This window comes from Quercus robur, chromosome 11, assembly GCF_932294415.1.
Source record: "Quercus robur chromosome 11, dhQueRobu3.1, whole genome shotgun sequence".
Lineage (NCBI taxonomy): Eukaryota > Viridiplantae > Streptophyta > Magnoliopsida > Fagales > Fagaceae > Quercus > Quercus robur.
The window spans coordinates 54,764,029-54,780,964 of NC_065544.1; the positions used below are offsets into that span (position 1 = coordinate 54,764,029).

A 16,936-nucleotide genomic window follows, 5' to 3' on the forward strand; every position below is an offset into this window, starting at 1 on the left:
TGATACTTATCCACTAACAAGTGTCTCTGTTAATCATTTGATCTTGGCTGCACCTAGCTGTGGCAAATGGTTATTTGGGATTTTGCTTCAAAATTATGTTATTTGGCATAGACTACTCTTTTTGAGGAGTTTGTAAAGTTTTGGTAATTTCATGAAAATCTGAGGAGTGTAGGCACCTGAAGTTACATTAGCAAATTGCCTTGAAAAGCTGTTGTTCTGTGGTAGACCACGTATATTTCACTTTGATTGTTTTATTGTTCAACTGGTGGAGGATATGTACGTCTTCTCAATATAGATTTTGCTAGTTGTTTTCATAAATCTTCTTTTCCAGGTGTCTGATAAAGTGTCATAAGAATGAATTTCTGTAAGAACATGTTGAGAGAATTTTCACTTGGAAAAGGTTTGTAGTAGCATCTGGGTTGGTTGTATGTTGCTAAGTGTCTAACTTTACTCTGATGAAGTTCAAGGACTGATTTTAAATATTTATTGAGCAGGCAGACCTTAGCAAACCAGAGACCATACCTGCAACATTGGTTGGTATTCATACAATAATTGATTGTGCCACAGGACAACCAGAAGAGCCCATTCGGAAGGTAAGTTTTGTGTTGAAAATTGATTTCATTCCTTTTTTGATGAATGATTTGTTTCTCTCATTATGTTTCTTATAACAATCAAATCAGCCTAGACTTTTATACTATAAATTGATGCATCCTTTTAACTGGTGAGGTAGGAAGGGGTTGGAGATGTCTGTCATTCTTCTTACAATCCTTTCATGTGCTGCTTAACTTAGAATGTGTTTGTACTGGTTTCCAGCTTAGCTGTGAAGATACATTTCTTTTGCTTCCTTTGGCTTATTACATTTTATTTGTTTCCTTCTTTGTTCATGCTTATTTTTATCATTTCAAAGTCTACAATGCTATTGTTCAATTAGTTCCATTTTCAAATTAATCAACAACTTCTGGAGTAAAAGGTTCCCTTAAATTTGTCCAGTGGGTTCTAGCATCTTTGAAGAATAACAGACAAATAGGGGAACAAGTGTGTGATGATTTCCTTTCAATAAATTGTCCCTGAATATAAAAAAGAAAGTCATATCCTCTGACGTCTGAGAAGTTTTCATGTGTTGCAAACAGTGCTGTATGATGGATTTTTTGGCCATATCTAATCCTTTTTTTTTTTTTTTTTTTTTTTTTTTTTTTTCTGTTTAGGTAGACTGGGAAGGAAAAGTTGCTCTTATACATTGTGCAAAAGCAATGGGAATCCAGAAGTATATTTTCTTTTTCATCCACAACTGTGACAAGCATCCTGAAGTTCCACTAATGGACTGCACTGAGAAGTTTCTTCAGGACTCAGGCCTAAGTCACGTCATAATCCGGTTATGTGGTTTCATGCAAGTAATTATCATCTAAATGAAAATTTTGGACATGCTCTTCTATAATATGATTTGTGGCATAGTTTATTTTTGACTTAACTCTGTGCTTCTAGTTATTGTCCTCATACAATAGTCCTCCCTTTTCCTTATTCTCTTTCATTCCTCCTTAAAAATATAATTTTTAAAAACTGATCATTAATATTTATGTCAAACGAAACTGTAGCTTCCTTGAGATAAGTTTGCCAATTGAAGAGATGTATATATTGAGTATGCTAATAGTTTCATGGAGAAAATTAGGCTGACATTTTTATAATATTATCTATCAAGTATGTATACAAATACAATGCCATAGAAATGTTCATGCGCTAAAATGACTTGAACCAGGGAGATGATTGTGTGAAACAGTTGGTTATTATATATGATTGTGTGTGGATGATTCTTTCCTGCTTCTAAGTTTTTTTTTTTTGTATGGCTTCAAATCTTTTGTTTCATATTAGAAACCAAGTGAAAATGCTTCATACCAATTTTCCAGGGCCTCATTGGGCAGTATGCGGTGCCTATACTAGAGGAGAATTTTGTATGGGGAACGGATGCTGCAACAAGAATTGCTTACATGGACACCCAGGTAAGTATTGCCTAAATTGCTTACATGGACACCCAAATATTCTATTTGCAAGTAGAATATCTCGACAGTTTCTAATGACATTCTCATTGCATATTAGGATATAGCTCGCTTGACATTTATAGCTTTACGCAATGAGGAAATTAATGGGAAGCTTCTCACATTTGCTGGTCCTCGTGCATGGACAACCCAAGAGGTGAAGAAGATTATTTTTACTTTTTAAAATACCAAAATCATTTTCCTAGCATTACCCTAACCTTGTTTCTTCCTACCGTTCGTAGTTTTGACTCTTGGTGAACTGATTAATTGTTAGACAGCATAGGGAGGGAAATGGCAACTAAAAGAACCTCAAAACAGAATATATTTATGAGTGGCTAGCTTTTCATTTCTTTTTAAACAAATTGTTTGTAACCGTTTAACTTTTGGTAACAACAGTACTTTTATGCACCCTGTGTTGAAGGGTAAGTCCTATACTATGTGGCCTCCTCTATGTGTGTGTGTGTGTGTGTGTGTGTGTGTGTGTGTGAGAGAGAGAGAGAGAGAGAGAGAGAGAGAGAGAGTAAATGATCAATGGCTTTGGATAAAAGTGAATATACAGTCTCTTTCTTATTGTACATTAAAAAGTGCGTTCTTGTTTTAGGTGATAACACTGTGCGAGAGGCTTGCAGGGCAAGATGCAAATGTTACTATTGTCCCAGTCTCTGTGTTGAGATTGACTGGCCAGGTGACTCGGTTTTTTGAGTGGACAAATGATGTTGCTGACAGATTGACATTTGCAGAGGTAATAAATTATTCATTCCTGTTTATTCCCATTAAAATAATAATATGCTTCCTGTGTAATTTAAGAACCGAATAAATGAGGAAATAAATGGAAGAGAATGGCATAGCTGAAGAAGGGATGGCATATAATATGCTAAGAAGTTATTTTCTCAACCGCTATACAGCGCTTGATCATAGACACATTGCAACATCTTGATTAGAAGGAGCATTTCTTTTGTTAATGGCTCAAGTATACATAATTGAGATGACTAATGTCCTTATTGGGTGCATTTGTATTTTGTAGGTGCTTACAACATTGTTTTCTCTGTTCCAATGAATGAGACATATAAACTTCTTGGTGTGGATGTGAAAGATGTAGTTACCCTAGAGAAATATTTGCAAGATTATTTCACAAACATATTGAAGAAATTGAAAGATCTCAAAGCACAGTCAAAGCAAACTGACATCTACTTCTGAATGAAGTCCATTTTGTAACTGTAAATGTAACCATGAATGTATCAACAAGTTTGATACCTGATAACAGTCATCAAAGAGGAATGCTATTCATTTGGATCCCTTTACCTCCCCCCCTCTTTTGTTTCCTGTCTTCCAATCACTAATAATTTAAACCAATAGCAACCCTACACTTAAAAGTTATAAAGTAGGTCACTTATTCCATACAAGCTCAATGAAATAATCATTAGCGTTTCTCATAGAAAATTAGAAATAACTCCTTGACTTTATGCATCCCTATTTTCATGGGATTGGGCTGATTTAACCCAGGAATTTTTTTTTGTATGGGCCTGCCTTCAAAGTTTGTGTTTCCAAATGTTTGAAGTTTGAAGTTGGCTTCCAAATGAAGTTATGTGAGTGTGTTGGATGTTGGACAAAGTTAAGCTCAAATCAACATATGATCTAACAGGACTCAGCTAGACAACCCTAACTTTTTTCTTTTTTGGGGGGCTGAATAGCCAACCTTAACTTAATAGCCTAATAAAATCTCCACTTGCTGTAAGTTGAACATCAAAAACCCTCTTTTTTACGATTAATAATTATTAGAAACTAATGAAATATTCTTCTCAAAAAAAAAAAAAAAAAAAAAAAAAGAAACTACCGAAATATAGTTGACTTGAAACTTGAAACTTGAAACTAATAAAAACAAATTATTTAGTACAAAATACGATATAACCGTAAAGTCATGAAAATTTTTATTGCTTTCATTGGTTTGGAATAGCATAAATTTTCTATTTTTTCCTCTTATTCATGAGTTCTATATTACATTTAAAAAAAAAGAGTATTTTAGTATGTATAATATTTATGAATCTTTTATCAATCCAAATCTTTAATATAATTGTGTTAATTAGTTAGAGTGCTAGCATTGACACACCAAAAACTTACTTTTGCTACTTTAGCATAATATTTGACAATACATTTATTACATTATACATTTTTAGTAGCCAGCTAGTTGCAGTGGAGAGAGACATAGGGTTGTAAACGAGTAGAACTTTGTCGAGTTGTACATATTCAAACTTGGCTCGCCAGTAAAAATTAAAAGCTCAAGCTTGGCTCTAGCTTGTGACAAGCCTAAAACAATGTTTGAGCTTAAGCTTGTGAGAAAGCCAAAAAGCTTAGGCTTGGCTTGGCTTGGCTTGATTAGTTAGTCAAGCCAAGCTCGAGTTTAATATCAAGCACAAACTTGAGCTCAGGTCAAGTTTTTGAGCTTGAAATCTAAAAAAATTACATTATAAAATGCTTAAATTTCCAAAATCAAGTAAAAAAAAAAATAGTATACTCATTTTATCATGCTTTTAGTCACACTTATGAATTATGATTAATCATTATTCAAATTTAAATTTTACATAATTAAATCTATTCATTCATCCTTCCTTGTCTACAATTTGAACAAGTTTTTAAAATACAATTTTTACATTCACATTAGATGGTGAAGAACTAGAAAAATGCTTGTTTGTAACTATTATGAACAGGAAAATAGTAACATGTTTTATAACTTTATATTAGATTATTGATGGGAAAAGGTCATACATGGCCGACTTAAAATTTTTTATTTTTTATTTTTTTAAATGTAAACTAAAATCTAAACAATGCTTGATTAGTTTAGAGAGAAGGGAAAAATTAAGATAATGGGTAATGCTCCCATATTGGTCATATCATTATTAATATATATGTAATGAATTTATTTAGCAAACACATATAAACTTAAATAATTCTATACTTGAATTGTTTTGTATCAAGCCTTATAGCTCATGAGCTTGTTCATGAACAGTTTTTTTTGCTTGGGCTTGGGTTGTTTATTAAACAAGCCAAAAGTTTGGCTTATTTATAAATAAACAAATACGAACGAGTTTTTTATCAAGTTGAACTGGAGTTGTTCATAAATGACTTGGTTCATTTACAGTCCTAGGAGACAGAGACATAACATACAAGAGGGGAGAGAAGAGAAAAAGAAAGGATTTTTTTTTTTTAAAAGTAGCATTGTTACTAATGTAGCACATGCTAAAACAATTGAACATATTAACACATCGGATATATATAAAAACATGTAGTCATTTCTGAAAAAGAAACTTGATGTATTTTTTTTTTTTTTTTTTTTTTTTAAATTTTTAATTTTTAATTTTTTAATTTTAAATCTTGGAAATCATTTATGATTGACTCCATGTTTAATGTGATAACGATGTTCCTTTTAATGAATAAAATCAAAATGTCCGTTAAAAACTCATCTTCTATTTCGTTGCAGATGCTAGTTTTAATAACATTCATAGTTGGAATTTGATGGATTGACCAAAGATTTTAGTTCATAGATTAGTTTTGATTCAAATTTTTTTAAGGACTGGATTTTCTTTTTTGGTAAAAATTGGTTGATTCATGATTGTGCTAAATTTTCTTTAGCTTTATTATTGGTGAATTTGTTGTTGGCTGATTTTTGAGGGCTTGCTAATTTGAATAGATCCATAAATTTTTTTTATAACCTTTAAGAGGGACAAAAGCAAGGTTGTTAAACCTGGACCGGACTGTACGGTCCGACCGGGTTAACCGGAAATCTTTCATCAAGAGGGTTCTTTAAACTCCAAGAACCAGCCTATGCAATAAAGTCAGTGAACCGTGCCAATCGCGGTTGAACCTTCCGAGTTTCAAAACCGTAAACGGTTCTTATAGGATAGACCGTTAAAGGTTTATTTCTGAAAATTTTTTGGTACTTACAGGCATACCGCCGTTGTTGAAGGCTGAAACTTCAACCACCGTGAGACGCTATCAGACTTGAGATCGCACCCCATCTTCTTGTTCTTCTTCTCTGTCTTGCTCGCACTCTTTCTTCTCTCTCCCTCTGTTTTTGACGATACTGTTTCTGCATTTTTCCCGCTAGAGTCTTCTTTTTTGGTAAACGGAGTCACCTTTTTTGCTGCTTCAACTCAGCCACTAATATTTGCTTTACCGTCAACCACCAATGCTTTACTGTCAATTAGGGATGGCAATGGGGCGGGGCGGGGCCGAAGGATGAGATCTTCACCCCCGCCCCGCATGGATTTTTCTTGCCCCATCCCCGCCCCGTCCCGCATGACGTGGAAAATTTCTTGCCCCATCCCCGCCCCTTAAGGCCCCGCGAAGCCCCACCCTACACCGTAAAACTTTATTTCTTGTTAATTTTCCCTACACTTATTACCATTTTTTCAAATAAAATGACATATTTCAATAATAAAAATATACTTGAAATTATAAATAAATTTATCCTATCAAATCAAACTAATTTTTAGCAAAAACTAAATAATATTATCTAAATGTTTAACAAGACAATATCCCTGACCCTCATCATCTTGTTCTCCAAAAATTAAAAAACAAAAACCCAGCTTGTAAAATAGATATGGATTTTAACAAGCATAAAGAAGCAGTGTTGTTAAGCAGCCAAATGTCCACACAAAATTACAAAAACAATGACACAGACACATATTTAGAGCCATAGACCCGTACCTCATTAAAAAAAATTATATTATGTTCATGATGAAAAGTAAGTTGAGAAAGATCGTATGAATCATGAATGAAATCAGCAATTCAATAGTATATAAATTTGTTTCTAATAAAGACAAAAAAAAAGTTAAAATTGGTACCTTATTTCCAATTTTGCTAGAGAGAAAAAAGAGGTAGAGCCACGTTAGGTAAAATAAAATAAGCTGATGATATTTTTGTTTAAATAGTAGAGTTTTAGGGTACTATAAAATTACAATTTAACCCTTATTAATGCGGAGAGGGGCGGGGAGGGGCGGGGTGGGTCTAAAAAGTGTAAACCCATCCCTGTCCCGCCCCGTGATGCGGGTCTAAAATCTCGCCTCATCCCCGCCCCACCACCTTTGCGGGGTGGGGAAAACCCGCACGGGACGAAACGGGGAGGGGCGGGTCAAGCGGGGCGGAGAAAAATTGCCATCCCTACTGCCAATCACTTCTAGCTTTTGTATTTAGGGTTCGGTTAATGTGTGTCTTTAGGGCACATATTAAATTTTTTATTTTTGGAAACATTTTCTCGAAAATTAAAAAAGCTGTCATTACTTTTTCAATTCTCAAGAAATTTTTTTTTAAAAATAGAAATTAATGTGTGTCCTTAATATACACATTAATAAAATCCTTATATTTAACCCATTTTTAAATAGGCGGTCGTCCTTGCTAGATTTTTTGAGTTGTATTTTAATGGTGAATGTCTTGTCCACGGGCACAGGCTAGCTGATCAGCCTATTGTACTTATATTACTTTTTTCTTTTAATAAAATGATTCTACTGTTTGGCTGTTTCAGTTAAAAAAAAAAAAAAAAAAGGCGGGCATTCAATAGGATTCCCCTATATATATATATATATATTAATTCATAAATGGTTGATTATTTAAATGGGCTTGGGCATAAAACTTTTTTTGATTGGGTTGTCAAATAGGCTTGGCTATGGCAGACAGACCAATTTTTATCTTAACCATTTTATGGGTCTCATAAAATTAAAAATAAAAATTATTGGGTACTCAAATGAGATTTGTCATGACTTAATAGCTCCAACAAAAATGTTACGTGTATATACATATAAAATTATGGGTCCGGTTAATGTATGCCCTTAAGGCACATATTAAGTTTTCTATTTTTGAAGACATTTTCTTGAGAATTGAAAATACTGTTGTGGGGCCCAATAATTTATGGGTCAGATCCATTTGCTCGTGGGAAGTCCAAGGGCCCAAGCCAAAGACAGCTACGGCCCAAGCTCAATAACATAAAGCCCAAATGGCCCGGAGATGTTGCCGAGGACAGTTCGGTCCTCGGTAGACCCAAAATTCCACCAAAAAAGAGGGGCAAAAACGGTATAGGACCAGACTGGAAAGGAGATCTAAAATATCTCGGGAAAGCTGCCCTCATTATCCTTCCCAGATAAAACTCAGCATCCAGCAGAGCCGGATTCTTCGGCTTTATCAACCATCCCCAACAATTCTGGGATTAGACTGACGGGATAAATATCAGTCTTGTAAAAGTTGACCCTACACGTGGACGAAGGACAGCGAACGTAGGCTAGTATAAAAGAGAAAGTAAGTAATCTGGGTAAAGGGGGGGAAGAATGGACAAGAAACCAGGGATTCCCATCCCACCTCAAGGAAAAAGACTCCATGGGTGAAAATCACTTAAAGATGTATGCATACCACAAAAATTACCGCCGGATAACCGGAGGAAGATCTTAATGATCCTCGGACTAAGTCCGAGGAGTCCAACCCCTCAGGATGTAATGATATAGGGCCTAAATGTTCAAATCCAACTCTTATCTTCCACATGAATTTCTCTAAAAACAGGACCGGACCATCACCCCGTGATCAAAGGCAAGCCTTTCAAGCCCACTCTCTACAAATCATATTGTGAGGGATCTTTCATGTTCGAGCCCAGCATCATTATTGGGCCGTTAAGAAAATCGTGTCCCTACAGCTGTCATTACTTTTTTAATTTTTGAGAAATTTTTTTTCAAAAATAAAAATGAATGTACATTAGTAAAATCCTAAAAGTATTTATCCTTATTTTAGTTAAAATTTCAAATTTTACTAATTTAATATATATTTTTTTTATTTTTTAAATAATTATTAAATTAATTATGATATCATCACAATTCAATTTCGGTCCAATCTCAAAAATCTTGAACTTCTTCTTTTTATGGTTCATTAGATGGTCGGATTTCAATAAGGGAGGGGAACAAATGTAATTTTTGGAACCAAATTACTAAAATCAGTACCCATGTACTAAAATGTATATTTATATGGATATTCAAAGTATGGGCAACCGTCCCTGTCTGCATGTAATGTGACAGTTTTATGATCCTTCTGTGACCTTAACGTGATGGCCACTCCGCTCAGAAACTCAAGAAATAGCATGGTTTAATAATTTCAAAGTCCTTTGCTTTGGTCGTCAATGTAGGACCCATATGATTAGGTCGTCAATGCTGGCCGTTCATAATAAAGGACAAAAGGAAATCTTCTTAGGCGCAGTTTGGATGGGACGTCTGCATATACAAGTTTGTGTTTTCTAACCATTTTTTTTTTTTTGGTGCACTTGTTTCCCCTTTTGGAGACAAAATCCATTGTTCATAAACAGTATTCAAACTGTTTATACACTGTAACAATACTGTTCACGAGAGACCCATAACTACTTTATTAAAAAAAAAAGGGATAATTACAGTAAACCCACCTGAGGTTAGGCCCGTTTACACTAAACCTACCCGTGGTTCAAAACTTATCACTTTGCCCACCTGAGGTGCCTTCCGTTAGGGATCCGTTACCCACCTCTCCGTTTGCCGTTAGAAAAACACATTTTTAAAGAAAAACAAACATAACAAAGATAAAAAAGTTAGGACTTTTTATTATTTAAGAACTTGTTTGAGAACAAAACACAGGAATAGCACAGATCAAATGCTATTCCTGATTAAAAGTGATATCATTGAGAATTTGTTTTTTATTCTTGTTTTTTTTTATAGATCTCTCCAACTTTTATTCAAACCAAACCAAACCCAAAAAAAAAAAAAAAATCCAGAAAACACAAGCCAAATCCCAGAAAACACAAGCCAAATTCCAGAAAATCATATCTCGCGCCGGCGGGATTGCGCCGTCGCGAGATCGCGCCGTCGATCGCGATCTCGATCCGGCGCGATCTCGCGAAGGCGAGATCGCGATCAACGTCGCAATCTCGCGACGGAACATGAGATTGCGATCGACGTTGCGATCTCGCGAACGTGAGATCGCGCCGTCGCGAGATCGCGACGTTGATCGCGATCTTGCCTTCGCGAGATCGCGCCGGATCGAGATCGCGATCGACGGCGCAATCTCGCGAAGCGTCGCGAGATTGTGCTCGCGAGATCGCACCGGCGAGATATGATTTTCTGGAATTTGGCTTGTGTTTTCTGGAATTTTTTTTTTTTTTTTTTTTTTTTGGGTTTGGTTTGGTTTGAATAAAAGTTGGAGAGATCTATAAAAAAAAAACAAGAATAAAAAAACAAATGCTCAATGATATCACTTTTAATCAGGAATAGCATTTGATCTGTGCTATTCCTGTGTTTTGTTCTCAAACAAGTTCTTAAGCAATAAAAAGTCCTAACTTTTTAATCTTTGTTATGTTTGTTTTTCTTTAAAAATGTGTTTTTCTAACGGCAAACGGAGAGGTGGGTAACAGATCCCTAACGGAAGGCACCTCAGGTGGGTAAAGTGATAAGTTTTGAACCACGGGTAGGCACAGTGTAATCGGGCCTAACCCCAGGTGGGTTTACTGTAATTATCCCAAAAAAATATTAAAAATGATACCCAGTACTATTCATATATTTAAAAATTATTTTGTTATAGTGTTTTCAGATTTCAGTTTCAACAAAAATAAGTTCAGTCCAAACATACTCACGACACCTATTTTTAATGAAAAAGTTGTTAAAAAGTGATATTTGTGGGTCTATGAACAGTGCATAGATGCACTGTTCATAGTTGAAAAGTCAACCTTTGCAGCTAAAAAAAAAAAAAAAAAGCTGAAACACGCATTGCAGCAAATGTGTACACAGCAAACGCAGATCCAAACCGCACCTTTAGTATCATTCTTTTTGATATAGGAGGATGTGATGAGCCAATAACAGAGATGGGGTAATAGGAAGCAACAAATTAAGTCAAAGTGATAAATTAAGTCAAAGTGATTAACCAATAACAATTTAATTAACAAGAATAAAATAATATATCACAACAAACCACTATTGCACCCAAACAATTATGTGTTTACGGAAAAAAAATCCGTAACGGCAAAATCTCTTCAAGACCTAACCCACGGGCGGCTTGATGCATTTGAGGACTTAAGGCGAAAATTGATTATCTTATTTTAGATGTAAAATTACTACTAATTAACATGAACAATGTAGAATTTTTTTTTTTTTTTTTTTTTTTAGAAATTTTATAGACAGAAAAAATTTGACAAAATTTTTCATACTTGTTAAAAGAATGGTGTTAGTGGTAGACTTAAACTTTATTTGGATTGGCGTCTGCGTCCAAGGAGTCTGCGTTTTTGGCTTTTTATTTTTATTTTTTATTTTAAGGATCAACGCCTCTTGCATTGTTCATAGGACAATGCATTAAGGCAAATGAACAGTATTTTTGTGTGAATAGTAATTGAAAATTATTATTTTTTATTGTTTTTAGTTTTCAGTTTTCAGCAAAATAAGCGGTATCTAAACGCATACTTAGATGAGAACTAGTAAAAGTTTGCTAACTAAACTCTTATTTTTATTCTTATTTTTTTTAGAAGTGCAACATTTACAATATTTTTTACATCAAATTCTAGGATTTAAGTTGCTTTTTTTTTTTTTTTTTTTTATATTTTTTTTATCTTAAAATATTACTATAATTATTTTTTTGCTATCAATAACAGGCTGAACAACTTGCTACTCATTAGTTGTAAAAATGTTGTGAAAAGTATTGTGGACATTGCATTTTTATTTTTTTTATTGGGTAAAAAAAATAAATATTTTATTTATTGATTATAAATAACCTTATTGGTTAAAATTTGAGAGCCTTTTTTTTTTTACTTGAAGCCTTAGGTGACTGCATCTCTTGCTCTACCATTCAGTCGGCCCTGCTAACCTGGCAAACTAAACTATTACGGACATAGTAGCAAAACAAATTAAACAACTTACAAAACCCTCTAGTTTTATGTAGATGATCTTGTCTCCAAGCTCCCCGCTTCTGTTAGCAATAGGCTGCACTGGTTGCTTCTCTTTAATAGCATTTGGATTCGCAATTCAAGACACCAACTACCAAACCTAATCTCTTAGATACTTTCAACTTTCAGTGCACTTGAAGGTTTGGGAGTGCTTATGTGGTTTTTAACACCAATCCAATATGCTCAAGAGAATCAGGAGTGTTTGGTTGGGTTATCTAAAGGATAAGTCAATTTAGAGAGGATGTAGGCTAGGATGCACATATATGAACACAAGTATGGATTTGGGTACATGCACAATATGGTGATAACAATTTTTTTTTGAAAAATTGTAACATGATACAGTTGATTGGACATTGTTATGACATGAATCTGACACAGGTACGACATCACAAATGAAATGTCTATGCATCCTAATTCCTAAGTGTAGATATAGAGGCTATAATAATTTCTCCCTAAAAGGAGTTTGGAAGTCTCAAACTTCTGTTTGAATTTTAATTAGGGTTAATTTTTGTAGATATATGTGTCATAATTGAGGCTTGATTGGATATATATAAGATCAACAAAGAAAAAAAATCTAAAATTTTGTCTCTAGTGAAAATTCGCTCGAGCCAATTTTAGGCGAATGTTTCTGTGCAAAACTTTTTAAAATCTGTTGAACTCACCTAATAGGGATTTTCACTCAAACAAATATCTTGCTATAGCACTTTGTACACTTTTATCTTACTTGATCCTCTTTTGACAAAATACAATTACAAATGGAAAAAATTTTAAATACATGGAAATAATGCCAATAGCTAACACAAATATCCTAACAAAAATGATTGCATAGCTATCATTATATCTGTAACTTGCTTGTATGATGTTTGAGCATTGTTAAATAATATTCGATATATAATTATATACCCACTTTAAAATCATAATGAATGCTTTCTCCACCCACCGGTAACTTGCATGAGACCAATCATGTTGGCGAAACTATAATATTGGTCCCTTAAGTTTACCTTATATGTGTAATTGGTTCCTCAAGTTTAAAAAATGAGTTGTATTAATATTTTTATTAACTACCGTTAGTGATGTTACTTACGTAACTAACGGAACAATGACTAGGCATTTTTTTAAATGACATGACATTTTTTAAATTAAAAAATTACAATAACTAATTTCCATATAAGATTTTAGTGACCTGGTTGAAATCAAATTTTAAATTGTAACCCGGTTACAAATTAAACCCATTTATTATCTAATTTTGGTTTCACACAAATGCACAACGACGCCAGAGAGAGAGAGAAAGGGGAAAGAGAGATTGATGCTCGTAATGCCGCCTCCCTCTGACTCGCCACCGGTGGAGACCCAAGCCCTAGCTGCCGTCGGCGACAGCCCAAGCCCTAATCGCCGTCGTCGATAGCCACTGACCCACGTCCCTACTTCTCTCGCACAACCATTGACCCACCTCCATCCTCCCCTCGCACAACCATTGACCTGCCTCCCTCCTCCCATCTCAGGTATTACACTTTTTCCTATGGTATCTCACCTCAATTTAGGTCCATGTAAGATTTAGATCCAAAGTTTTTGGGATAATTTGTATCATAGTTTGGTGACCATAAGATTCGGACTTGGTGAATTTAACAACAACAACGTTGTCAATGCTCCAATGGATTTAGATAGATTAAAGTCAAAACAAATGCTCAAGGGTTGTTGTTGTTTTTTTTTTTTTTTTCCTAGTTTTACTATTGGTCGTCATAGTCCTCTTATTTTTCTTTTCTTTTAGTATTTATTTTATTTTAAAATTTTTATGGATTTTTTTTTTTAATCTTGGTTTAGCTACGTGAGGTCTGTTCCATCATCCAAATTTAAAGAATAAAATAAAATGAAAGTTCAATTTACCTACTGGTTAGACATGAAGGTCCACCCTTCATCCCTTAAACTTCCAATATCATCAAGCAACCTTTTCATGAACCATGTCCACGAGTCCTTTGTTTCTGCCTCAACCATGGAAAATGCAATTGGGTTAACACCATTATTGTCATCCTTGCCAACTGCTGTCAATATCTGTCCTGGATACTCACCCTTCAAATGACATCCATCAACACCAATAAAAGGCCTACAAGCAGCTAAAAACCCTCTCTTACAAGCATCCAAACATACATATAATCTCTCAAATTTTGGTTGCAAGTGTGGTTGAGGTCTATTGATAGAGATTAGTGTAGTAGACCTAGGGTTGCTTCTCAACAATTTTTCACAGTAATCCCCCAACTAAGCATATTGTTTTGTAAAAGTTCCATGCACTAATTCTTTAGCCATACCTTTTGCTCTAGATGCTTGATACCTACTAATATGAACCTTAAACTTATTTACAACTCAATATTTAATAACGAATATCTTCACGTTTGGGTCATTCCTCACATCATCCACCAGATACTTCCCAAGCCAATTTGAAGATGCAAATCTATTCCTCAATCGCCTCCCACAATTATGTTCTGGATTCAATTTCTTCACTATCAAAGTATCTTCATTTTTCATCTTTCCACAATACAACTCAAAAGGACATCTATCTGTGCATTTTACTCTTACCCTTACTTTGTCATTCTTTTTAAACTTTATTGGAACCCCTTTGAAAATAGAGTAGAGTTTGATAACATCTATGACATCCTTTTTGGTGGTAAACTGCATCTCAAGTTCAAAGTGCACCTCAGAGAAGGATTCTGGTGGATGGTATTGAGGATACCTATGCCTAGTTTCATCATCAGATGAACTAACTAGACTTGCAGACATCTCTGACTCCCACTTATCTTCATCTCTTTCAGCTCCAAATGCAACAAGCGCACTTGCTCTAGGATTAACCCCACTTGCATCAACCCATGTAGGATCAACACCTCTTGCATCAATCCTAGTAGGACCAACACCACTTGCACCAGCCTCACTCTGACCAACACCACTAGGATCAACCCCACTACCATCAACCCTACTAGGACTAACCCCACATGCACTAGTCTTTCCCTTTCTCCCCTCTTTGAGTTTCACCTGCTTATCTTTTCTAAGACACAAGGTCTTATCAGGTAAGCCTTTTACCTTGGAGGCTATTTCATCACTACTAATATACTGTGCGAACATATCATCGTCATCACTTTCACTGCATCCAAAATGAACCCTATGAGCACTATCCTCTTCACTAACAGCCCCATCTACTTTATCTCCCTTGTCAAAATTACCCTCCTCATTATCACCACCTCCCCCATCTCCCTCATTACCAATAGCACTCTCATAATTATCTAAGAACATAACATACACTTCCACTTCATTATAACCTCTAATACACTTCACCATGTTCATTACATTAACATTATTCTCCAAAGGTTTTAAACCACCTACAAATGGCATAGTAGGCACTCTGTACATAAATACATCATTTTCACCATACCCAAAATTTTTGGCCTTATTCCATATCTCAACAAGTGACATTTCATCGGAATTATTGTCTTCGTATATCTTTACCTCCCCTCCTTCGTATCTATATGGATTATTCCTAATCTTCCTAGTAAAGAGCAATTGTGAAGTCAAAGTCGTCCATCCCTACAACAAGAGCAAGGAATTTACTATTAAAAAGTGACATTGCAAATGGCTGAATTATTTTTTTTAAAAAAAGTTATTCTACAATTTAAACAATGAATTGTTTGACAAATGGCTGAATTGTTTGACAAGCAAGGAATTCTATCTAATACTATGCATGAACATAATAGAATTTAAACAATAAACAATATGTGGTCCTTCTCCTTCTGTAGCATTAACTCACTAACAAACACAAACTAACAAACACAAAGGGTCCACCACTATTGAGATGTGGTATTGACATACATAGGTTTATTTTAAAATAAACTTTTCTGAGCTATACAAATATATTTGCATAAAATAATCTGACAGTTTATATTTTCAAAAGAAAGAGGAAAAGTATTAAATTACACTTTAACTGACAAAGACACTAAGAGGAGGTTTGGATACGTGTTGCGTTTCCTGCGTTTTCAACTTCTTTTTTTTTTTTTTTTGCTGCAGCACTCATTTCAGGGGACAACGGTTACTGTTCATGCACTATTTATAAGCAGTAACCGCAACTTTTGACTATTTTAAGTTTTAACCCACAAATCTCACTTTTCATCAATTTTTTTATTAAAAATGGATCCTACGGTACTATTCTTATATTTAAAAATTATTTTATTATAGTATTTTCAGTTTTCAATTTCAGCAAAATAAATTCTATCCAAATAGACCCTAAAACACAAAATTTCATACAAGTCCTAAATGAATTGCACAGCCACAAAGAGAGAGGAAAAGAAAAACACCTATGGGTCGGCAAGATACCAAAACTGGGTTGCAAAAGCAAAGGAAAAAGTGTAATACCTAATGTACATTATTATAACTCATCTGCATTATACTGGTGTGTATAAGAAACAACTAAGAATATTCTGTACTCATATAAAAAAGTGAAGCTTGCATTCGTCAATCAGTTAGAAAAAAAAAAGTGCAGACTAAATCACAAATATCAAAGAATATACTGCAATTTTATTCATGATCCAACCCCAAGTCACAACGTGCATACACATCAATAGTAAAATTTCAAACATGCCTAAACTCCAAAAAAAAAAAAAAAAAAAAAAAAAACCCACAAATCAAATTGACTTAGAAAATGAAATTAACAAGGGAAACGAGAAAAGGAATTAATCTTACCCATTTAACAAAAAGAAATAATTGCCTTGGAGCCCTTCATGATCCTTAGCCTCCTACAAGAGTCGGTGAACATTCTGTGACAACAATCAACAAAACAATAAGGGAATATTTAGATATTGAAATATCTTCAATAATCCGAAGTAAGATATCATATCAAAACATTTAGATCAAGTTGGCAATATCTAAATAAAAGTAGAGAACTCAATGTCAAACCTATGTTAACATTCACAACTGGTAACATTTGGGTTGTCGCCGGCAACGACTA

At 34.4% G+C, this 16,936-nt stretch overlaps 1 protein-coding gene across 1 annotated transcript in view; it reads left to right on the plus strand.

The window, feature by feature from the left end:
- LOC126705260 (protein HIGH CHLOROPHYLL FLUORESCENCE PHENOTYPE 244, chloroplastic-like) overlaps positions 1–16,936 on the plus strand; it is an 80,310-nt gene that overhangs the window by 316 nt on the left and 63,058 nt on the right. Inside the window, exons 2-7 of the mRNA XM_050404153.1 lie at positions 383–400; positions 495–593; positions 1,206–1,391; positions 1,902–1,994; positions 2,092–2,187; positions 2,632–2,772. Coding sequence (XP_050260110.1) covers positions 383–400; positions 495–593; positions 1,206–1,391; positions 1,902–1,994; positions 2,092–2,187; positions 2,632–2,772 — 633 coding nt within the window. The remainder of the gene's footprint in view (positions 1–382; positions 401–494; positions 594–1,205; positions 1,392–1,901; positions 1,995–2,091; positions 2,188–2,631; positions 2,773–16,936) is intronic.